Source organism: Anolis carolinensis, chromosome 2, assembly GCF_035594765.1.
Source record: "Anolis carolinensis isolate JA03-04 chromosome 2, rAnoCar3.1.pri, whole genome shotgun sequence".
Taxonomy (NCBI): Eukaryota; Metazoa; Chordata; class Lepidosauria; order Squamata; family Dactyloidae; genus Anolis; species Anolis carolinensis.
The window spans coordinates 69,806,852-69,830,871 of NC_085842.1; the positions used below are offsets into that span (position 1 = coordinate 69,806,852).

Genomic DNA, 24,020 nt, shown 5'->3' on the forward strand with positions numbered 1-24,020 from the left:
CCTTAATGTAGTTCCTCATGTTGTGGTGACCCCCAACCATAAAATGATTTTCGGTGCTACTTCATAACTGTAATTTTGCTACTGTTATGAATCGTAATGGAAATATCTGATATGCAGGATGCGTTTTCATTCACTGAACCAAATTAGGCACAAATACCCAATACACCCAAATTTGAATGCAAAATTTTTCGGTTTTTTTTTAACCTGGTTTACTCATGAATTTTAACTGGTTAACCAGTGTCCCCTGAAGTTTATCTGTCTTGTGTATCCACTGAAGTTCATCGATGGAGCCTGATTTCTAAATTATTTTGCGTTATGGAACTACTCTTCATGATTGGCTAAAAAAAGAGTTTCAATCCCCACCCCGAATGTTTTTTTCTGGCTATGGCCCTGCCTAAGAGCATTAGAAATATGTGTGTTGTGATGGTCTTTGGCGACCTCTCCGAAATCCCCTCCCCTGCGACCCGCCCCCAGAGAGGGGCTTTCCCTCCCTCCCTCTTTTTCTCTTTATGAGATCTCTAGTGACAGCCTGTATATATTTTGGGGCGGCGGAGGGGTGTGTGCGCGTAGTTGGGAACCCGCCTCCTTCCTGGGCTTTTGGCACCTGTTCCTCAGCGCGGGGGGAGGGGGAGGGGCGGGGCGGGGCCAGGAGGGAGGCCACAGCAGCGACAGGCGTGGGGGCACGCGCGCGACGGCCAGGCCTGTCTCGCGAGGGAGTGAGCGAGTGAGTGAATGGGGGCGAGGGAAACCCAAGGCGGAGTCGGACTTGGGCGAGAAAGGGGCGCGACGGGGGAGGGAGGGGGCGCCCCGGGCGGAGACAACCTGCGGTATTTTGGGGGAAGCTCTGCCTTCCACTGCTGTGCAGGCGCGCAAAGTGGCCCAGAGAGAAGTTTTAGCCAAGGTTTTCCCTAGAATGATCCACTTCAGTCATGTGTGGCGGAGCGGTTTCAGCCTTGGCCGCATCTACACGGCCATATAGTCCAGTCTCTGACTCCACATGATCTGCTTTGAACTGGATTGTATGGCAGTGTAGCTCCAGCCTGTTCCACTGGTATTTTGCCATGGTTGCTGTGAGTGAGTGGGAGAGTTTCGATCCCCGTCCGAAACCCAGGGGTGGCCGCGAGCAAGCCAAAGAAGGCAAGGCACGGGTCTTGCCCAGGAAAGCCGAGGCGCCCCGAGAAGAGGGTCACCCTGAGTTGCCTTCAATCAGCCGGGGGCGACGTGCGGCGGCGGCGCGTCCTTCCTCGTGGGAGTTCCCCCGCTCCCCCGCCACCCGCGGAGTTCCAAAGGGCAGATTCCACGCCACGAGAACAATCGCGGCGCCGGGCCGAAGGGGGGAGGGAGGCAGGGAAGAGGAGGAAGAGGCCGTTGCCCCAGGGAAGCGCCTCCCCCCCTCCCTCTCTCTTGCTCTTTTCCCCCGTTTCAAAGGCCGCCGGGCAGCGCTCGGGCTGTTTTGACGTGACCACGGGAGGCAGCCCTCAAACGAGCCCTCGGGGGAAGGTAACACGGGCACCCACCTCGGCCTCCCTCTCTGGCCTTGCCTTCCTCGCCCAGCGCCTCCCCTCGCCTGCCCTCCCCAGGAAGTGGGGCCCTTCCACACAGCTGAATGAAATCCCACATTTTGTGCTTTCGACTGGGATATATGGCAGTGTGGACTCAGATAACCCAGTTCGAAGCAGATATTGTGGGATTTTCTGCCTTGATTTTCTGGGTTATAGGGCTGCGTGGAAGGGACCTAGGAATCTCTAAGGCAGAGCTTTCCAAACTGTGTGTTGCAACACATTCCTGTGCCAGCTGCAGTGTGTAGGTGCGTCACACAAACGTTATGGGAGGCCTCTATGTGAACTAAGTAATAAATCAGGTGTATGTATATACAGTAGAGTCTCACTTATCCAACGTTCTGGATTATCCAACGCATTTTTGTAGTCAATGTTTTCAATACATCCTGATATTTTGGTGCTAAATTCGTAAATACAGTAATTACTACATAGCATTATTGCGTATTGAACGACTTTTTCTGTCAAATTTGTTGTATAATATGATGTTTTGGTGCTTAATTTGTAAAATCATAACCTAATTTGATGTTTAATAGGCTTTTCCTTAATCCCTCCTTATTATCCAACATATTCACTTATCCAACATTCTGCCGGCCCGTTTATGTTGGATAAGTGAGACTCTACTGTACCATTAATGAGAGGTTTTCATGAGATATGTAGTATCCCTGTAAATATTATTATTATAGTTTATGTTTGTATCTGTATCTCTCATAATGAGTTGGTATAATATCAGGTACTGTGTCACAAAATGATGCATGTCTAAAAAGTGTGTCATCAATATTAAATATTTGGAAAGCTCTGCTCTAGATCCTCAAGTGCAATTCTGCCTTCAGTCTCCAGCAGGCATTGACCGTAGAACCACACTGGAGGACCTAGAGATTCCAACAGCCTCAGAACTGGAGCATGGATCCACTTGAAGTCCAGTTTCTGCCTCCTGAAGAATTCTGGGGTTTGTAGTTTAGTGAGGCCCGGGACCTGCCTGGCTGAGCAGTTTAAAGGCCCCTCCCTAAAGCCCCATCATTCTGCAGGAGGCAGAAACTGGACTTAAAGTGGATCCATGCTCTAGTATGATGAGGTCCCAGAGAAGTGTTCTCTCAAGTAATAAAATAGCAGTTTATTTATTTGTAGTTTTCACACCCACTGAGATCCTATGCTGCTAAGCACAGTGACTATGGAGAGCAAATTGTGCATCCTTAACAACATCAGGATTGGTTTTTTTATCCCACTCCCCACAAAAAATCTGTACACACCCTTAAGAAAAGTGTCACAAAATAACAAGATAAACATTTAAGTGAGGTGTGCAACTGTTCTTCGTCAGTGCCAGCCGTGCATGGCAGAGGACATAAAATTGAACACCTGACATAAAATTGTAATTGAAGGTGGAAATTGTTATGAATGAAATCACTATTATAACATTTGTTCTTCCATATAAGTATATTTACAGTCAGCCCCCCATTTCCATGGATCCTGTACTCATGAATTCAATCATCCACTGCATGAAAATATTTAAAAACAAAGCAAAGTAAATGAGTATGCTTATACAATGTTGTATCAGTTGATACAAAAGAATCCAAAAGCAATAGTTCATGCTAACAATGTTTTTGCTTTCAAAACAACAGAACCAAGTCCCAAAACTATTATTCAACCTGAACATTATAGATTTGGGTTCGAATGCATCCCAGTTCTGAACATTTTTTCTGCCTCTTTTTCTAGGTGAAATCCTTTTATTGTTTACACCCGAAGACACATAGGGAAACATGTCTTACTTCATTAAAAGAGTTCCAAATTATAGATCTGCCAGTCATCTTCACAATGTCAGAAGATTATTAATTAAAAAACAAGTGCTAAGTGGTTCTAAAGCCTTTGGTGGACAGAAAATGAGAATACAGGCGTTTTCTCAGGTCAGTTTTGAAAACACAGACTCTTTCAGTTATGTGATAGTTGGAGCCGGGTCTGCAGGGTGCGTCTTGGCCAACCGGTTGACCGAAGATCCTCACAGCACTGTTAAACTGCTGGAAGCAGGGCCAAAAGATACTATTTTAAATAGCAAACTATTACTGTGGAAGATTCATATGCCTGCTGCCTTGACCTACAATCTGTGTGATGAGAATTATAACTGGTATTACCATACCACACCACAAAAGCACTTGGATAACCGCATCATGTACTGGCCCAGAGGAAGAGTGTGGGGCGGATCTTCCTCTCTCAATGCCATGGTTTACATCAGAGGCCATGCGGAAGATTATAACAGGTGGAGTAAGGCAGGGGCTGTTGGTTGGGACTATGAGTTCTGTTTGCCGTACTTTAAAAAAGCACAGACACATGAATTGGGTGCTGACCTTTATCGAGGTGGGAATGGCCCACTCCATGTTTCGAGGGGCAAAACCCAAAACCCCCTTCATCACGCATTCTTGGATGCGGCCCAACAAGCTGGGTACCCTTTCACAGAGGATATGAATGGTTTTCAGCAAGAAGGTTTTGGCTGGATGGACTTGACAATACACAAAGGTTAGTCTTAAAAACATTCTGTTTGGAACCTTGTGTGCCAACAACAATTATTCTGTATTGACTCATCACAAACTGTTTTGAAATTGTGTTCTTGGAAAGTCCTGTGATTCCTCAAATTGATTTGCTGGTTCCCTGGAACTGGAAATGCTATTTTAGCCGAGATAATTCCAGATTGTGGCCAGTTTCATGTTGTGCTCTTGTGGAATAACCTTTGATAGCACCGGTGACCGAGAGAAGATTGTGGCCAGCTTCTTGTTGTGCTCTCGTGGAATAACCTTTGATAACACAGGTGATTTCTGGTTGGATTTATGCTTCATTTGAATTCACATGTAATTCTTAAATGGGTTTTTTTTAGATTCAATGTATTATACAGATAAGCCACTATTTTGCGATTTCAAATAATTAGTCCTTCCCAGCCACTATCCAATTTATCCATCAGCGATGGCAGCATGTGGTCCATGTATGTTGATTTAAAAGTAAATTGGAGACGGTGAAACTGGCAGTGGTTTCAGCAAGGTAGTGATGTAAATCCTGATGTAGCAACCTTACAGTGCTTTTACATAGACAGTTTAAGTCAGTGTGTGGGATTGCATCAGCCTGCGAGCATATACACAATGTACACACTGATGAGATTTAACTTGAGGAAATCCACTTAATGTGTAATGTGGGTGAACCCTGGGTAAGGAAATACAGGAAAAGCCCTTATCCTACAGCAGGATTTGGGTTTTCCCTTGTCTTTGAGCAGTGCAGACACCAACCCCCAATTTCTATGTGAAATAGCCTGGGGCGCAGGGTGGCTGTCCCTCTACAGTAGAGTCTCACTTATCCAACATAAACGGGCCGGCAGAATGTTGGATAAGCGATTATGTTGGATAATAAGGAGGCATTAAGGAAAAGCCTATTAAACATCAAATTAGGTTATGATTTTACAAATGAAGCACCAAAACATCATGTTAGACAACAAATTTGGCAGAAAAAGTAGTTCAATACGCAGTAATGCTATGTAGTAATTACTGTATTTATGAATTTAGCACCAAAATATCACGATATATTGAAAACATTGACTACAAAAATGTGTTGGATAATCCAGAACGTTGGATAAGCGAGTGTTGGATAAGTGAGACTCTACTGTATTTTCCTCCCAAAACAAAGAAAATATAGGTATACTTCAGTTCCTGCATCTCTGCTTACTTCTCCCAACCTCCCTTGTAAGTCACATGACAAGAGGCCAGGAAGAATGGCTAAAGAAACTCAAATTAGCTTGTATTTTCTCTGCTTTGGGGGGGGGGGGGGGGATTGGGGAAGGGCAGATGGTAATCAAGCCCATGCTCAGCTGTACCAAACTGGCTTGACTGTGGGGCTGACAGCCCCCCCCCCCCCCCAAATTAGGCCACAATGTGTCTTGGAACAGCATTTTTTACACCTGCTCCAAGCTACATTATGTTCCTATGTAGACTCTCCATTAGTTAAAAGGTCATAAAGTGCATATACTGAGTGTTGGGAATAAATACCATGTCTTTGTTCCTTAAGATGTTTCAGTACCAAACAATGCACCTCTATTTCCTGGGAATTGATCAGCCCTCACAAGAGTGATGATTGTATATACAGTACTTGTGTATAAATTGAATTTTTTTACATAAACCAACCCCCAAAACCTTAATATATCCATGGGTCAATGTAAGCTACAGTATTAACCTGGATAGAAAAATGGTGGTGGTAGGTGCTTAGTGTTTCTATGGTGAAAACATTAGAGAGGGTCAGTGCTTTCTGAGTCTCCCAGAACAGACAAAGGATCCTTCCAGACAGGCCCAAATGCTGGACTGTCTTGATTTTACCTGACATGTCCAAATGATGCCTTGGGTAGAACCGAATCAATCCGGTGAAAACTGAGATTTGCCCTGGGTTAATAAAACACCTGGAAACTTCTGGATCTTAAGCTAAGGTCTGGATCTTTACAGGTGAGGGCCCTGTGAGATTGCTTTTGCCAATCCCCACAGCAATCCTGGTTCTTTGGGTTCTAAGAGCTCAAAGGAGTGGGATAGCAGCCCTTCCCTCCCTGCACCCCCATTTGCTCCCCAAAATGTACCTGAGGAGCCTGCTGGCAGTGCGTCAGCAAGTGTGTGTGTTGGGGGGGGGGAGGGAAACACTGTAGGGCTGCTCTGTGACAGTTGCCACCACTACGAAGCATGGTGGCTGTCACTGCCAATCCTCCGGCCCACTGTGGGTGTTCTATTTTTTGAGAACCAGAGGAGAGGAGTGCATAACTGCCAGGGCCAGAGAAGAAGCTGGAAGAAGAACATGAACACCAATCAAAGAGAAAATGGCAGCTGCGGGTGAGACTGGGAACAGCCTGAGCAAAGGGTGGAACAGTAATCATCCACTTGCTTAATTGCTTGTAATCCACTTTCAGAAGCCTGGTAGGTGCTACGTGGGGGTGACACCATGTGTTCCATGTGGGTTGGAGGATTCTGGAAGTTGCAGTAGTCGCAGTCATTTGGTGTTTCCTCTGTGATTCTGTCACCCAAGTAATCCACATCCCACGAGTGACACCTCTGGTGAAAGGCCTGGATGGGAATGCTTCAGCAGAAGAATGGTGGTGGCTGTGGCCTGGGGTAGTACCATTTTCCTTTCGCAAAATACCCCTCAGCTTATCCATGGGTCATACAAAATCCATAATTTTGACCTTAAAACCAACTTATACATGAGATTGATGCATGATATCATAATCATTCTTGATTAATGTTGAAACAGTATTGTATTCATAACCCAAAGGACGTATAAGAGCACCTCCTGATCTCATCCCTATCCCTTCCAATTCATCCCTGGTGGCTTGCATACTAAACCTATGGACCCACCGCCAAGATACTACACTTGGAAGACAATCATGCTTGGACATGAGTGATCGCAGATGATGATGACAATCTGCACTGGTGGATGTCTGCTAGTGCAGTAGGATAGTCTCTTTCTTACTGCCTGCAGCCCTCCATAAAACTTGTTCCACAGGGTTTCTCAAGACATTGGAGCAGGTTTTGTGGATTCCTGTGTCATTATGGCAGCAGTGGGGAGGATGGGAACTGAGGAGATAAACAGCTTCCTTTTGCTTGGAAGGAGACAGTTCTATCAGTAAAATTGCTGCACTGGATCCTTTTGCATGTGGGGAGATGTATGGATACATATGCACACAAACCTTTCTGTGGATGGATTGGTAACTCACCAGTTGGTTATCTGGAATCAAGAGAATAAAGAATATGCGGTTGGTCCTCAATTTTCATGGGGTTAGGGGCATAGGATCCCTGTGCAAATAGAAAAAGCACAACTTTAAATCTAAATCATGAACACTTTTTTAATTGAAGAGGATACTTGTTTAGGTATTTTATTTCCTCCAATGTGATTCTGTGGCCATATTGTTTGATTGCACATCAGACAGCAAATACAGTCATTTGTGAATAATCAAATCCATGGATGCTTCTTTGCAAATGTAAAGGGACAATTGTATAGCAATACTAAAACAAGCAAATTGCTTATATTTCAGACAATAAATGTTGCACATTAATTTGGTAACTTTTAATATGACAATGTATTTTATAGGTCAGAGATGGAACACGGCTAGTGCCTACCTTCGCCCTGCGTTATCACGTCCAAACTTGTCTGCAGAAGACAGTACATTTGTAACAAAAATTTTGTTTGAAGGCACCAAAGCCATTGGCATTGAATATATTAAAAATGGAGAAAAGAAAAAGGTAAGATTATTTTTAATTATTTTCTTTTTTAAAAAAATAGGTAAGCACCTTGTTGTTACTGCATTCAGGGTATAAACAAGTCTACTGTAGTGTTACAAATTGACTGTTGAGACAAATTGAATGATGGGTAAATTTCACCTCCATTAATTCAGAACCAATGCCAAAATAATGTGATCAAGGAACAGTGCAAGCCTCACTTCACTTTCCTGCAGATATCCTTCAGCTAGCTATGTTCTTCATGCACACTGAGCTTTTTCTCTGGGAAATTTTATTGGACAAGAATGAAGAATGAAGTGGGGGATTACAAATATTACAATATTGGATAAGGAATCAGTGTATACAAGAATTCAGTTAACATGTGAAATAAATAATAAAAATGAATGTTCTTGGTCTAGGTTGTCTTGTCAGTGGGGAATGTTGTTCACAGAGTAAAGTAACTATAGAAACAGATTTTTACTATCAGACATATGCTATGGGATGGATTTTAAACCCAGGAAGCAATTGAGAGATGATGATGGTGGTGGTGGGGGTGGGAGTGATATTTATTTATTGCACACCTCTCCTTGTGACTTTGAGGTGGGGTACAACATTTAGTGTTCTAGAGCTTCTAGGGAAAAAAAGCAGGATGGAAAGAGGCATGAAGAAAAGGTTGAGAAAGTGAAGAGAAAAGAAGAAACTGCAAGCTGCATGCTAAAAACTGAAAGAATGGCCAATTAACTAGTCCTCATCTACAGTGTGCATCTACACCAGTGATTCCCAAAGTGGGCGCTACCACCCCTGGTGGGCGGTGGAGTGATCCAGGGGGGCGGTGACGGCACCTATTAGGACACGGGGGCGGGGTCAGAGGAGGGGCGGGGCCTCCTGAGTGATCCAGGGGGGCACCTGAGGCGCCTGTTAGGACACACAGGGGGCGGAGCTAGAGGAGTGGGTGTGGCTTCTTCCCAAGAGCCCGAGACAGGGCTGAGAATCTTCTTTATACCTCTCCTGAGGCAGTTGTTGGGACACAGTGGGCGGAGCTAGGGAAGGAGGCGGGGCCTCCTTCCAAGAGCCTGATACAGGGCTGAGCCTCTGAGGCCTTTTAGGACTAAAGGGCAGGGCTGGGTGGGGGCGGGGCCTCTTCCAAAGAGCGCGAGACAGGGCTGAGCCTCTGTATACCTCCCCTGAGGCGCTTGTTAGAACACGGCGGGTAGAGAGGTTCAGCCCCATCAGGCACTCGGGAAGAGGCCCCGCCACCTCCTCTAGCCCCACTCCCTGTGTCCTGGCAGGCACCACAGGACAGGGATAGAAGCTCAGCCCTGTCTCAGAGCTCATAACTCCGCCCATCCCAGTCCTAGCCGCCCATTTGTGGCCCCGCCCACCTCCCCCTCCCTCTCCCAGCCCTGCATCTTGGACTAGGGGAGAGGCTCAGCCCCGCCCTCTTGAGCAGGAGCCATGCCCACCCCTCTAAGCCATGCTCCCCCTTCCAGGGGGTGCTGAGTCATATTTTTTCTGGAAAGGGGGCGGTAGGGCAAATAAGTTTGGGAACCACTGATCTACCCAGTAGAATTAATGCAGTTTGATGCCCCTTAAACTACCATGACAACACCGTGTAATCATGAAGTTTTGTATGCCAGCACAACATGGCAGAAAACTACAACTCCCATATCTCATAGCATTGAACCATAACAAACTATATACATTCTAGAGTGTAGATGAACCCTCAGTGCTTCATGCTGGGCAACTTCTAAACCACACTTTCCTAGTCATGATAAGGCTTGTTAGGTTCAAAATTCTCAGTGAAAGAATATTAGCCACTTCCCAATATTCATTGCAAGACAAAGCACATCTTGCACTCCCAAAACTACACATCAGCAAATAAAATACACATGATACCATGTATACATTTTTAAAGTGCAGGCAATTATTAAATTATTCCATTGAAAAATGCACACAGACATGCTTTAAAAAGTAAAGGTAAAGGTTTCCTCTGATATTAAGTCTAGTCGTGTCCGACTCCGGGGGTTGGTGCTCATCTCCATTTCTAAGCCAAAGAGCCGGCGTTATCCATAGACACCTCCAAGGTCACGTGGCTGACATGACTACATGGAGTGCCGTTACCATCCCACCAGAGTGGTACCTATTGATCTACTCACATTTGCATGTTTTTGAACTGCTAGGTTGGCAGAACCTGGAGTTGATAGCGGGAGCTTACTCTGCTTCCTGGATTTGAACCACCGACTTTTCGGTCAACAAATTCAGCAGCTCAGCAGTTTAACCCACTGCGCCATTGGGGGCTCCTAAACATACTTTAGTACTATATATTTTAAATGAATACAAAATGTGTAATGTAATTTAAAAAAAAACTTCTCAGAAGAAGGCAAAACAGATCATAAACCAAAGATGGAATTCCACTCAATTCAAGTGGAATTTGATTGGATACAATGAAATTGAAATGGATTTTTCATGTCTGTAGTCTTGTCTAGATTAGGGACATGTTCTCTTCTTTCAGGAGATGTCAGACATTCGTCTTCTTTGATTTTATTTGGGGGCCTTCTAGGTTCAGAGTTGAGGGAGGCTGATGAGATAAGAATTGTTAAAGTAAGGAAATAAAAATGTGTGTCTACAAAGTAGTCCTCGTTGAGCAAGAAGAAGAAATTTCCCTCTTAATTGTTTTAAAATTCATAGGTAGCTCAAACTGTAAATGGCTTTTGGTATTTTAGAAGGAGCTTTCTCTCTCACAAGAAAAAGATCATTAACATAGTACCTATATTGTGTGTATTATTGCAGACAACAAAAATCTAGTCTATACAATGTTGCATGAGCAGATATTTGCACTCTTCGCCTTCCATACTTGCAGTTGTGACTATTCATGGATTTGATAAAAAATGTTATCTCTAGGAATGTGTAGGTTCCCCAGTGTTACTATGGCCAACTTCCTCAACTTGTCTCCTTCCAGCAAAAGTCATGCTGGAAGAACTGTGGATTTCTAGAGAAAACCTCTCTAGGGATCTCAGGATCTTCCAATATGATTACATGGTCAGCTTCCAGCAAATGTTGACTGTCATGCTGGAAGACCTAGACATTCCTGGAAATGTACAAAAGTAGAAGTTTCTTTATTTGGAGTTTTTTTTACCTTCAAGGGCATGGTGTGCCTTGCTTGTGGAGGCCGACTGTAGGTTACTTGTATAAATGATTTATTTACTATAATGGGGAATTGTTGCATTCAGGCATTCTCAAATCACGGTTTGAAGGATTAAAAGGAAGCCCTGTGCTCATAGTCTGCCATCCTCCAGTCACACAGCCCGGGAAGAGAGCTCAGCACTGGGGTATCTCATTTCTGAGAGATGAAAAAAAAACCCATTAGCTAACAACAGAATGAATGTTAGGCCCCTTCCACACAGCTGTATAAAATCCACATTGAACTTGATTATATGGCAGTGTGGACTCATATAATCCATTTCAAAGCAGATAATGTGGATTATCTGCCTTGATATTCTGGCGTACATGGTTATGTGGAAGGGCCCTAAGATAGCAAAAGGCGGAACCAACATTTCCTTTTGTTTGATCTGTAGTTTATCTGTTCTTTTCATTCTTGGTGCATGGCAAACATTGACTTAAATGCAGTTTATGGTGCTAATAGTACTATATTGGTTGTTTACTTAGGTAATTCAGTCCATTTGATTATCTTTAAGCATTTTTTTTTGCCTTTTCCTTTTTAAAGCTGGTTTTACATTTCTTTTACAACTTTCTCCAGAACAACCAAATAAAGCTTAGCTTTATTTGATCTTCAGTTTCACTTTGAGCTTGGGAAGATGTATTCCAGTGTTTTCATTGGCTTCGGGGAATGGTGCCCTCGGAAAACTCTCATTGTCTAGAAATTTTTCATGCAAACCCATGATGAATTGTTCGTCCTACACAATAAAGATGGCTGTATAATATCCATATAGTATGTAAATTGATAGATGAAGATTGACACAAATGGGAGCTGACCTAAAATTTAGGTACTCCTTTTTCTTCTTTAGCATATGAGTTCTTAAAGGATATTATTCAGGTAACATAGATAAAAATTGATATTTTTATTTAGAACAGTGCTTCTGGATTTCTAAAACAAATCTGAAGGAAACATTTCAGGATAAGTAAGACAGGAATTCAGGTGTGTGTGTATATATAAATTTGTGGTAATAACTGTAATAAAGAACTTTATATACCACAGTTGAATTGTACCAGAGATGTCACATATGTTATTTCAGGACGTTGGTAGTGAGCAACAGCGGTAGCAGCAATTGTCTTTTCCATGTTACAAATGTGTGATCATGGACCTTTGAACAAATATCTGCTGACCATTCTCACTTAGGCTGCATCTACACCGTAGAATTTATTCAATTTGATGCCCCTTTAGCTACCACAGTTGAATGCCATGCAATCATGGGTGTTGCAGTTTTACAAGATCTTTAGCCTTCTCTGTCAAAGAGTGCTGGTGCCTCACCAAACTGAATCCCAGGATTCCATCATATTGTGCTATGGCAGTTAAAATGGCACCAAACTGCATTAATTAAACAAGTGGATGCAGCCTCAGTCAATATGCCATAACAAGGCTTAAACATCTTAAAATGACACTGCTGTTTCACTTGTTGCATTACTTCTAGAGAGCAAAGTGTCTGTGCCTTCATCAAAACCATGAGTTCAAGGTTTCTTGGACAATGACTTTAGAAATGAAGGACCTGTTATGCATGAATAATCACTGGTTGCTTAGCAAGTGTCATGTGCTTTTATAGGGGTCATCTCACAGTTAAGGGTAATGAGTAACAGCACAAACTGTGTGATTTAGAAGCAGTCCAGCACTTAGCTTACTAAACAGTTGACACAGATAAAAATAGGAAATCAAATTAATCCTGGTCTCAAAGGAATGCACATGTAGTGTCCACGCATACAAGGCCATATTCAAGTAGAAATTGTATGATTAATGTTAAGCAGTCATCTCATATTAGCCACCTAGAATTTAAAAATTGTGGATCTAATTCAAGTAAAGGGAATGCTAGGTATCCACTGGAGATTGATCCCATTAGTTTCCCACCCTCCCCCTGGCCTCTGTGGATACAAAAATCCATAGAAGCTGAAGTTTATACAGTGGAACCTCAACTTAACAGCACTCTAACTTAAGAGCATTTTGAGCTCTTAAGTTAAGCGCCGTCACTCGGCCTGGGTTTTGCTTTGACATACAAGCAGTGTTTTGATTTAAGAGGAAGTGCCAGAGGGAGCACTAACACCAGAGTTTGGTCTCATGGAGAAAGAGAGGGGGAGTGAGCAAGAGAGGGAGGGAGGCTGGAATGAGTACAATATGAAGGAAATGATGTGTTTGCCTCTTCATTTTGTGTTTGATCTTTTTTTATTGTTCCACATGAACATGCATTTATACATTATTTATTATTTATAAAGCATGTACATTTTCTTATTTAAAAAATCACATAACAAAAACGGGGGGGGGGGGCTTCAGAGGCAGAACGGATTAACAGCATTTCAGTGGGACATTTTGCTTTGAGATAAGAGCTATTTTTAGTTAAGAGCTCAGTCACAGAACAAATTAAACTCTTAACTCAAGGTATCATTGTACCTGCCTTAAAGTAAACAGCGAAACTAAACACCCAAAACCCACGAAACTTGGCCACAAAAGACATGGTCATCCCCACTGTGTTAGACATCAAAAAAAAAATCAAACTGGAAGTCACTCAAAACCCCCCAAAAACGAAAACTGCACTGTGTGCATACGCGGAGTAGCCCCCACCCTTGGAAGACATACGTGCATGAAAGGCAGCTGCTCATGATCATCCCAACCGCCGGGGCCGGCAGATTGCATAACACGAGGGAGGAGGACAATAGGCCTAAACAACCACATCCAGCAAGTGAATGAGGCAGAGGAAAAAAGGGTGAAGCAAAGCTTTCCCCTTTTCAAGCTTTTAAAAACTTATTTTCTTGGATATCAGTCAGGGACTTTGCGAAAACGACATAGTGCAAACACAGGCAGGAGAAGGAAGGGAGAGTGAACAACAACTCCCACAATTCTTAACTGGCTATTTGGGACTATGGCAGTGGTAGTCCAAATGGGGGCCCATTTCATCAGAAAACTGCTTGATTGTGCTTAAAGAAATGGCCTCGCAGCCCTTCCGTGGGTGTCTGGTAAGCAAAAAGAGGCATTTATGACGTAATGGCGGTGTGGCTTTTCCCCAACTGACTCTCCTGTCCTCCCTCCCTCCTCCCCCCAGTGTTTACGCTAAGGCTTTTTTGCAAAGTCCCTGACTGTATTATAAGAAAATAAGTTTTTAAAAGCTGGAAAAAGGAAAGCAATGCAGGCAGCAGAAGGGACGGAGGGTGAAACAGCCGGGAGGGAAAAAGCCATGCCGCCATTACTCCAGAAACACCTCAGTTTGTTTGCCAGATGCCAAAAGAAGGGCTGTGAGGCCGTTTCTTTAAGCACAATCAAACAGTTCTCTGACAAAATGGGCCCCCATTTGGACATCAACTTCCACAATCCCAAACCGGCTATTTGGGAATATGGGAGTTGCAGTCCAAACACCAGGACAGTACAACAAGACTGCTCAAGCCCCTACCATCTTAAAAACAACAAGGTCAATAAATACTAAACAGGCAAACTACTTCCAACATTCTTAAAAGAGGGAAATTCAAAACCAGACACACACAGGGCCAGCTAACACCTTCAAACACAAAAAACACCCACCCAGGAACCAGCCAGCCTATCATGCTAAAAGCCCATTAAATACTAATCAAGGGGGTGTGAGACAAGGGTGCATATTAGCCTCCTTTCTCTTTAATTTCTATATAAATGGCATTGTGAAAACATTATCCTCTGACAATCTACATGGCCCTAAAGTTCTGACCAGAACGATCAAATCTTACTTTACGCTGATGATATGGTGATCATGGCAATGTCTCCAGTGGGACTGAGAAGATCTCTGGCAAAATTCAATTTGTATTGTGAGCTAAATTCCCTCATTATGAACAAGGATAAATCCAAAATTATGGTCTTTGGAAAAAACAGGAAGCTGTACACTTGGACCCTAAATGGTGTACACTTGGAACAAACTAATAGCTACAAATATCTAAGCATTATATTTTCATCATCTGGTGTTTGGTCTAACCATATTACTCATAGTATACAAAGAGCAACAAAAGCAGCAGGTTCCATTTACCAGCTGTACCATCATAGATACCCAGGCACAATCAGACCTGCCCTGGAAATCTTTAAGAAAAAAATAATGCCAATACTCATATTTGGGGCCGAAATTTGGGGGCACCCCAATTTGGCCAAGATCGAAGCCTTACAAGTTAAGCAGCTTCGCATTCTCCTGGGACTTTCCAGAACAACGCTGATGGCTGCAGTAAGGGCAGAGCTAGGAATGCTCCCAGTAAAAGCTCAAATTTTAATGAGACAATTCAATTACTGGTTAAAGGTAAATCGGATGAATTCCAGTAGACTTCCTCGCCTATGCTTAGAGAATCAAGACCAGCGTGCCCACAAGTCATCATGGGTAGTGGCCTTAAACAATGAGATGGCTAAAATTGGCCTTCCTTTACAATTTTTGAATGATCTAGGACCTAGGGCAAAACAAGTGCTCATGCAACGCACTCATGATATCTATGCTCAATTGGACCTAGCAAGTATAGGTAGGTCTTCTGCCACAAAGTTTTTAGCCTCCCACAAAATGAATATTCATTCAGAACACTATTTGACTATTCCAGTTCCGTTACCCTTAAGAAGAATATATACCAGGGCCAGGTTTGAACAACTCGGTATTATGATGCAAACTGGTTGCTACTGTAACATCCCAAGAAATGAGAGATTTTGTGTCTAGGGAGAACAAATAGTGGAAGATATTGAACATTTTTGATTGACTGCCCAGCATATGGTGAACTTCGACACAGATATTTACATCCATTACTATCTAACAGAAATGATCTTCTGACAGTCCTCTTGCAAGGACAAGAAAGATCCACCATAATCAGAGTAAGCCTTTTTATCCTGAAAGCTATCAAGAAAAGAGCACATTTCCTGAAAGAAGAATCAGGAAAATAAGATTTTAACAGCAAACAGAAGGTCAGCTGCTGTCCTCCCATCCTTTTTCCTTGTTTTTATTTATGTTGCACTTTGAAATGGTCATATGACTGGTCAAACAAATAAATTATTATTATTACTAATCAAGGTGACACATTGCAGCATGCATGTCTGGTTCCTACCAAGGGAAATCCTATGAAAAACAACAACACCTCACTGCAAATATTGCAACAATCTACAACCAGAACAGTGAAAACAAACCAACATTATGAACACAGGGAAAACAGGGCCAGCTAACATCATCCAACAAACGATGGCAAATGAAATAAAAAAGGACCCAGTATTAAAAACCAAAATAATAATTAAAAAAACCCGGACATTAAATAAACAACACTTTGAACACAGGGAAATTCCACAGAGGAAACAATAAGGAAAAAATAACAAAACAATAACATGTATGCCATCAGGACAACAACTAAAAGGGAAGCCATCTGAAAACAAGGGATTCAAGAAAGGAAACAATCAGGGCCAGCTAACACCTCCAAAGAAAGGATTCCCCCAGGGAGGAAGCAGCCAGGCTTTCAGGCTGCAAGGCCTTTACATACTACTCAAGAAGACTAATAACAGCATGCATACCTGCCACACTGAGACAATTCAGTGTATTCCAGTTCACCAAACTAGGATACCTTTACAAAGAAAATGGCCAGGCTTTGTGGCTGCAGGGCTATTCATTGCTATTTCACCTGGCGAACAAATGAATCCAAAAAGCCACAGCAACACATGGCTGGGCACAGCTAGTTAGATAAAATAACTTATTTATTTATTTATTTATTTACAGTATTTATATTCCGCCCTTCTCACCCCGAAGGGGACTCAGGGCGGATCACATTACACATAGGGCAAACATTCAATGCCCATAAACACATCAAACAGAGACTGAGAGACACACGCAGAGGCAAGTTAACGTTCTTCTGAGGGGATGTTCGATTCTGGCCACAGGGGGGAGCAGCTGCTTCATCATCCACACTGACGGCACTCCCTCATTCCAGGTTGTAAATTAGTTAATCTTGCCTCCCCACTTTAGTGGTACCTTATCTCCTACTTGATAGATGCAACTATCTTTCGGGTTGCTAGGTCAGCAACGAGCAGGGGCTATTTTTTATTTTTAATTGACGGGTGCTCACCCCGCCACGGGCTGGCCTCGAACTCATGACCTCATGGTCAGAGTGATTTAAGGCAGCTGCTCAACAGCTGCGCCACAGCCCGGCCCCAACTTAGTAAAATGGTATCCCAAAATCAAAGTTTGTTTTGGGGATTTTTAAAAACCATTTTTCAAATCATGGATGCTCGAACCCATGTTTGCAGAATCTGTGATATTGAAATTGCTACAGATATGGCAAAGTTGTTTTCTGGAAAGGCTTTTTATGGTATTGATTCCATTGTAAAACTACCACTATTTATATTTATTTTTCTTTTCTTTCAGGTTTTTGCTAGCAAGGAGGTCATTTTAAGTGGGGGTGCCATAAATTCTCCACAGCTACTTATGCTCTCTGGAATTGGAAATGCAGATGATCTCAAAAAATTAGGAATCCCTGTTGTATGTCACCTTCCAGGTTTGTACAAAATAAAATATAATTGAACTGAATACTGTTCACTTGGCTCTTTTGTTAGTAGTATTTGCTTTGAGATACATTCATTTATAATAATGAAGTTGGTGGTTTCTCATTTCTACTAGGAGTGGGACAGAACCTTCAAGATCATTTAGAAATATATGTGCAACAGAAGTGCACTCAGCCGATAACACTGTATAGGGCCCAAAAGCCTCTTCAAATGATCAAGATTGGCATTGAATGGTTCTTGAAAAGTACAGGTATGATTCAAAATTATTGTCCCATTTTGCTCTTATTTTAATAATGATATCAATTTGCTTTTGAAATAAAAATTGATTGCCTATGCACTTGAACTAATGCACTGTGAATGGAAATGACTACTGATTAATTATGGGTTTGATCCAAGTTTAGACATCCTTACATAGTTATTTTAAGAATTGCTGAGATAAAGCACATTAAAATGAGTGCTATGGAGTGCTGAAAACATGCTAAGTACTGTTGAAAAGTCTGTATTCTTCCTTACATTTTGGAGAAAGTGTTGTAAGAAGGTTTAGGCTGAATCTACACTGCCCTATAGCCCAGGATCTGATCCCAGATTATCTCTTTATCCCAGATTATCTGGCAGTGTAGACTCATATAATCCAGTTCAAAGCAGATAATCTGGGATCAGATCCTGGGATATTGAGAAGTGTAGATCCGGCCTTTGAGGGGATGCTAATTTCAGTCAAAGGACCAACTCAGTTTTGGAGATGTCACTGAAGGCCATATTCTTGTGGCTGGCAGGGCCAAAGACAAAAAGGCTAAGACCATATTTTAGTATAGAACTTTTACTGACAGCAATTCAAGCCTTGAGAGAGACTTTGAATCTGTTTCTAATAAGAAATTGTGATACAAAGCTGAAAACTACCAAATAACGAAGAAGGAGGTGTAAGTTTCTGAAATATCCCTGACAGCTTTACTTGGATCTTGCTGGGGGCAGATTCATCCTAAGGTCTCTATGCTTATTACTTCTTTGCTGATATTCAGATCTCTTCCTAACTTTTGTTTTCATCACAGTGTGACCAGAATATATTTCAGGCCTTCTGTCTTGGTTTGAATTAATAAGGTATCTCATTGAAGGCCCATACACAGCTTGCAAAATGTGTGATCTCCCACGCTTTTACCTGAGGCATCCAAAAGTGAACTCTTGGCACAAAGCAGAAAAACTGCTTTGTGTCGAATTACTTTGACACGTGGAAAGACGCGGGTCTTTCCAGCTGTAGGCCCTGTATGTATTGTGTCTGGGGATTGCATCACATGACTTCTGGGCCCAAACTACACAGCTGTCCCGGGATTTCTGGGCTCCTGCCCGACCCCCTCCCCCAAACCCCTTAAAACACACTAAAAAGGAAAAATTACTTACTTGGCTGCCATTACCCTGCTGCGGACCTCTACATGCCAGGAGAGGGCTGTCCTCTGGATAATGGCAACTGGGTAAGTAATTTTTACTTTTTAGGGTTTTTATGGGAGGGGGTTGTTGGTGTCTGGGTGCCCTGCTGGGTGCCCTGCAGGAAAACATGGATGTTCGCAGGTGGTTTGTAGACTATAACCCAAACCCAATCGAGTTTCTTAAACCCAATTGGGCATGGGTTAAAGGGCTGTATGGAAAGGGCTTGAGTTTCTTAAACTATATAACTGAATTCTCACATCTGTGGTGTTTAATAAGGGTCTCCTTACTCTTCCATAGAAAATTGAATCCAGAACTTGTTACCATCAGCATTATACCTGCTTCCTTCTACATTTTTTCTCAATAACACCTCTTGTAACCAGTTTACTTTGTCCAAGAGTTTCTACTGATATTCAGACCCAACTGCAGATTTCTGCTGTCTTTCGTATATCTGCTAACATCTTTACATTGCAGAGGAAGTAGAAAGCAATGGGAATTCTCTAGAGTAGCAAGACTCCCTTCATCAACATGGTTAGGGTAAAACGATGGCGGCCAGTCAAGTTCTGCTAAGCTGGAGCAGACACCTCCCAGAGGACCCAAGCGTGCGGGGCGGGTTGTACGAGAGAAGGCAATTCTTTAGGTAACCTGGAAATAAGAAGGGAGTACTATTTGCTTTTTGTGTTCTCATTTTAAAGGCAAATAAGAGGGAGGTTTGGCTGCCTCATCTCTGTTGTCTTTTAACTGGCAGGCCTTCTTGTTTAAACAGACCTTCAGCTGCCCAGGGCAAAATAATGTGTACTGTTTTGGTAGGTAATCTGTATTTTAAGTATATTAACTGTTTTACGCTGGGATTTTGTATGGCCATTACATTTGCGTGTGCATGGGTGACATGCCTCCAGCCGACAGTACCAAGAAAGATGCAAACACCGGGCTGGGATAACAAATGGCTACGACTTGTTTATTGATTACAGGAACAAGGGTTGGCTAACATGCATGGGTCCTGGACCATGGATGGGGCAGCCCGTTGCTGACCGATACAGCTATCCATGCCAGGGTATGGAAGGAACCAAACCAGGCCATCAAGACCGCCACTCCCCTGGGAACACCAGAAGCCCCCCCTGCTACCAAGGGGGGGAGGGTAAAGCAAGCCAGATCCAGGGCTCATGCCACATGCCAACCTGGAGTTGTGACAAAGAACAGCAAACTGGAACACAAACATAACTTAATGCTGGGAGCAGAGGCAGTCCACCGGTGAGGCCATTTAAGCAGCCTTTGGTGGTGCAATCATTCCGGGGGTGCAGTGAGGCCCCCGGGAAGATGGCGACACCCCCTGCTTCCTCCTTCTGGCCTTGCAGGCCTTCTTCGGGCCTTGCGGGCCTACTTTGGGCCTTGCGGGCCTTGGGCTGCCTGGACCATGGGAAGGGCTGGCGTGGTCTCCAGAAAGCCTGCCCAGCCCACCGTAAGGGCTGACGCTGGCTCCGAGTGCCCGACGCAGGCTCCAGAGTGCCCGACGCAGGCTCCGGAAGGCCCAGCGCAGGCTCCGGAAGCCTGTGTTGCCCCTTCCAGTGGGCCGGGCAGGCCTTCGGGAAGCCGTCTGTTGGAAGCAAGCAAGTGGGGTTTATTTGTCTGAGGAATAATGTCCAGAGTGGGAGAAAGAGTTCTTGTCTGTTGGGAGGCAGGTGTGGATGTTGTAATTAATCACCTTGATTAGCATTTAATGGCCCTATAGCTTCAAGGCCTGGCTTCCTCTTTTTTTGGGAGGTGTTAGCTGTCCCTAATTGCTTCCGGTCTGGATTTCCCCTGAGTGTTGTTCTTTATTTAGTCTTTTCCTTAATCCCTCCTTATTATCCAAAATTTTCGCTTATCCAACGCTTTTATTTTTCAGTGATTGGTTTTGTGTGGGGGGCGGGGGGGCACCAAAATTTATGTTCGCCTATACTTGAAAATTACCTTGGACCTGCTCTGGCTGGGTGTGTGGGAGAAACAACTGATGCAGGCCCAGTGCCTGTGATGGCTGAGGGTAGCCTTAAGAAGGCTGCCCAGACCACACTGTCCTGGCCCTGGCCAATCAGGAGGTGAGGCCTAGCCCACTTCTGATTGGCCAGCTGGCCAAGCGGCGGGAACCTTTCCCGCCACGCAGGGGGCTTCTGGGAAGAAGAAGCCCCCTGCAGGCGACATGCTGGGCCGGGGACACCCAGCGCCGCAATGGAGCTTGCCTGGTAAGTCGGGCAAGGCACATTCCAGAGTATTGTAGTAGATCTTGGCCAGACCCCCCCCCCCCCCCACACTCTAATTCCATTTACCAGTAGGAGCTGATAGGACTGATGGGGATTTATTCCCCTGTCGACTGAAAAGCAGCTGCATGACATTCCCACCCCTTCCTGTGAGTGATCTCCAACATAAAAGCAGAAAATGGACCCTGTTGCTGGAGATCACTTGCATGAGAAGCTGGGAACATCAGGCAACTTCGTCTCAATTGACACAGCAAGATCCAACAGCTGCTTAGCAGTAAGTGAGGTTTGAAGAATTTTCACAATCCCTATGTATCTCCTAAACTAGGTGCTATGTGGTGATTGTAAATGTGTAGCAATTATGAATGCATAACTGTAGGTTACATATTTGTTATCACCCAACAAAGATTCCAGCCTGAATTTTTAATGTTTTTAAAGCACAGTTTACCTGAATGTATAATTGAGTGCTTTTTAATTTTTGAACTACAAATTGTTTTAAATGTTCTAGTTCAATAGTTCTCAACCTAGGCCCCCAGATGTTTTTGGCCTTCAAGTCCCAGAAACCCCAGCCAGTTTACCAGCTGTTAGGATTTCTGGGAGTTGAAGGCCAAAAACATCTGGGGACCCACAGGAAATATCTTTCTAGTTTAATGGTTAATGTAAACTACTTTGAGTTCCAATTGGGAAAAAGGAGGATATAAATTAAAAACATAAATAAGTGAGATGATTTAGTGAGAAATGAGACCTTCTGTGAAGCCAAGCAAACTCTGTTCTATGGGCCTGGTGTAGAACATTGATTCAACAGAAGCTTAGGCACAGCTGTCTTTTGCTGATAGCTGTCAATATATATTGCTTGATGTGATGTAGGATGTTGAAATTGAAAACTTTTGTATATTTTTAAAATCTTGATGCATGATTTTTTAACCTGGTCCATGATGTCCCCATTTTCAGGTAAGGGAGCCACTTCTCACTTGGAAACTGGTGGATTTATTAGAAGTCGGCCAGGAGTTTCTCACCCAGATATTCAGTTCCACTTCCTCCCTTCTCAGGTCATTGACCATGGACGTGTTGATTCCCAGATGGAGGCTTACCAGGTGAATAGTACCTAGATACAAATCACCATGAAGAAATTCCTAGACAGCTGAAATACTTTCCCTGTAGCCATTTTTTGAAGTAGAAGGCCAGATTGTGTCCATGTACTTATTTTAAGCCACTGGATCTCCTCCTTTCCCTCAGCTAGAAGGTTAAACCAAATGTGATTGTGTTTTCTCTTTCATTATATATAGTATAGAATAAAATCCATGCTAGAGATTTTCTGCAACAGCCAACTTGCTTTAAAATAAAGGGGATTTTAATTTATTTATGAATATCTTTGTAACTGTACCTTGTTTTCTTGGATTGTTAATTGACATTAATCTCAAGTCTCTAGACTGGGTGGAAGAAGAGGTAACTTTAGCATAATACAAGTTAGAAATTTTTTTGTGAAGCTTTTAATGGTAGAAGAAGGATAAAGGGTGAAAAAAGAATGCTTTGCCCCTATGCTCATTGCTGTTTTCAGAACCATGGTTTATGAAACTTGGCAACATAGTCTAAACAATATCATAATGTGTCTAGAAAATGTATAAGGAAACTCTGATTCAGAACAGTATCTTGATGGAAGATTTATGACCTTTTCCATGGGTTGTTCCAGGTCCATATTGGTCCCATGCGAAGTACCAGTGTGGGATGGCTAAAGCTGAAAAGTGCTGACCCCAGAGAGCATCCTATCCTTGAACCAAACTATTTGTCTACAGGTAAAGATAGTGTTGGCTATGTACTGGACTTTGTCTTTTCAGTTTGTGGACCTAACACATCTATCAGTAACTAAACACTTATATCCACATGGATAGGTAGGAGCACTTTATTTTTGTGCCTGTGCAGTCAGCTTGCTGCTTTTGTGGATTTAACTTTTGTGGATTTAATTATTAATATGTTTGATTAATATATTCTCTCTATGAATGTTTAGGTCCTCCAACTTGTTCCTATGGCGCAGGAAATAAATATTCCTGTAGAGAACACTTCTTTGGAAATCTCTATACTGTACAAAAGTATTGTTAAGTGTTAAATATGCTCAGAACCACCGCCTTTCTCTTCCCCTCTCCTTTTCTTTTTCAGAAATTGATATCTGGGAATTTCGGCAGTGTGTGAGGTTGGCTAGAGAGATCTTTGCTCAGAAAGCCTTTGATAAATTCCGTGGGCCTGAAATTCAGCCAGGAGACCATGTTCAGTCTGATGAAGAAATGGATGCTTTCATACGAAAAAAGGCAGACAGTGCCTATCATCCTTCCTGCACTTGTAAAATGGGACAGAGTTCTGATACGACTGCTGTAGTGGATCCCCAGACCAAAGTTATAGGAACAGAAAACCTCAGAGTGGTTGATGCTTCAATAATGCCTAGTATTGTCAGTGGCAATTTAAATGCCCCAACTATAATGTTATCAGAGAAAGCTGCTGATATAATCAAGGGTGTGCCCTCCCTGCAAGAGAAGAATGTGCCTGTCTATAAACCCCAAACTCTGGAAACCCAGCGCTAACTACCACCTGTTTTGTGTCCAGGATGCAGACGTTTCTCACAGTATACAAATCGTGTCCTTATCTTTGCTTTGAGAATAAATATAAAAAGCTCTTCCTAATTTCATAGCCACTAATAAGTTTTATTTGGCATACACTTTTGTGGCCTGCAGTCCACCTCTTCAGAGACCTTATTAGTGTTTGTTCTTCTGTAGAGTCCTGTAGCTTTGTTATCTTTTTGTCTTTTTTATGTTACCTGCTTTTATAATAATAAATCCAAAGCCACTTCCAGTTGCAGTCGACTAAAGTGGAGAGATGTCTTATAGAAGTTGATTACACTGCCTTGTAATAA

At 43.0% G+C, this 24,020-nt stretch overlaps 1 protein-coding gene across 2 annotated transcripts; it reads left to right on the plus strand.

Annotated features, from left to right (window-relative positions):
• The first annotated feature begins 610 nt into the window (after positions 1-610).
• chdh (choline dehydrogenase) lies at positions 611-23,975 on the plus strand. 2 transcript variants are annotated; one of them, XM_003217707.4, is made up of 8 exons: positions 611-724; positions 3,270-4,064; positions 7,653-7,804; positions 17,335-17,464; positions 17,587-17,721; positions 22,070-22,212; positions 22,809-22,911; positions 23,273-23,975. In XM_003217707.4, the coding sequence occupies exons 2-8, from the start codon at positions 3,314-3,316 to the stop codon at positions 23,689-23,691; spliced, it is 1,833 nt and encodes a 610-aa protein (XP_003217755.2). In that variant the 5' UTR covers positions 611-724; positions 3,270-3,313; the 3' UTR covers positions 23,692-23,975. The 2 variants fall into 2 exon arrangements, with proteins under 2 accessions (XP_003217755.2, XP_008103451.2); XM_008105244.3 differs by lacking the exon at positions 611-724 and adding an exon at positions 1,322-1,500.
• Positions 23,976-24,020: the final 45 nt, after the last annotated feature.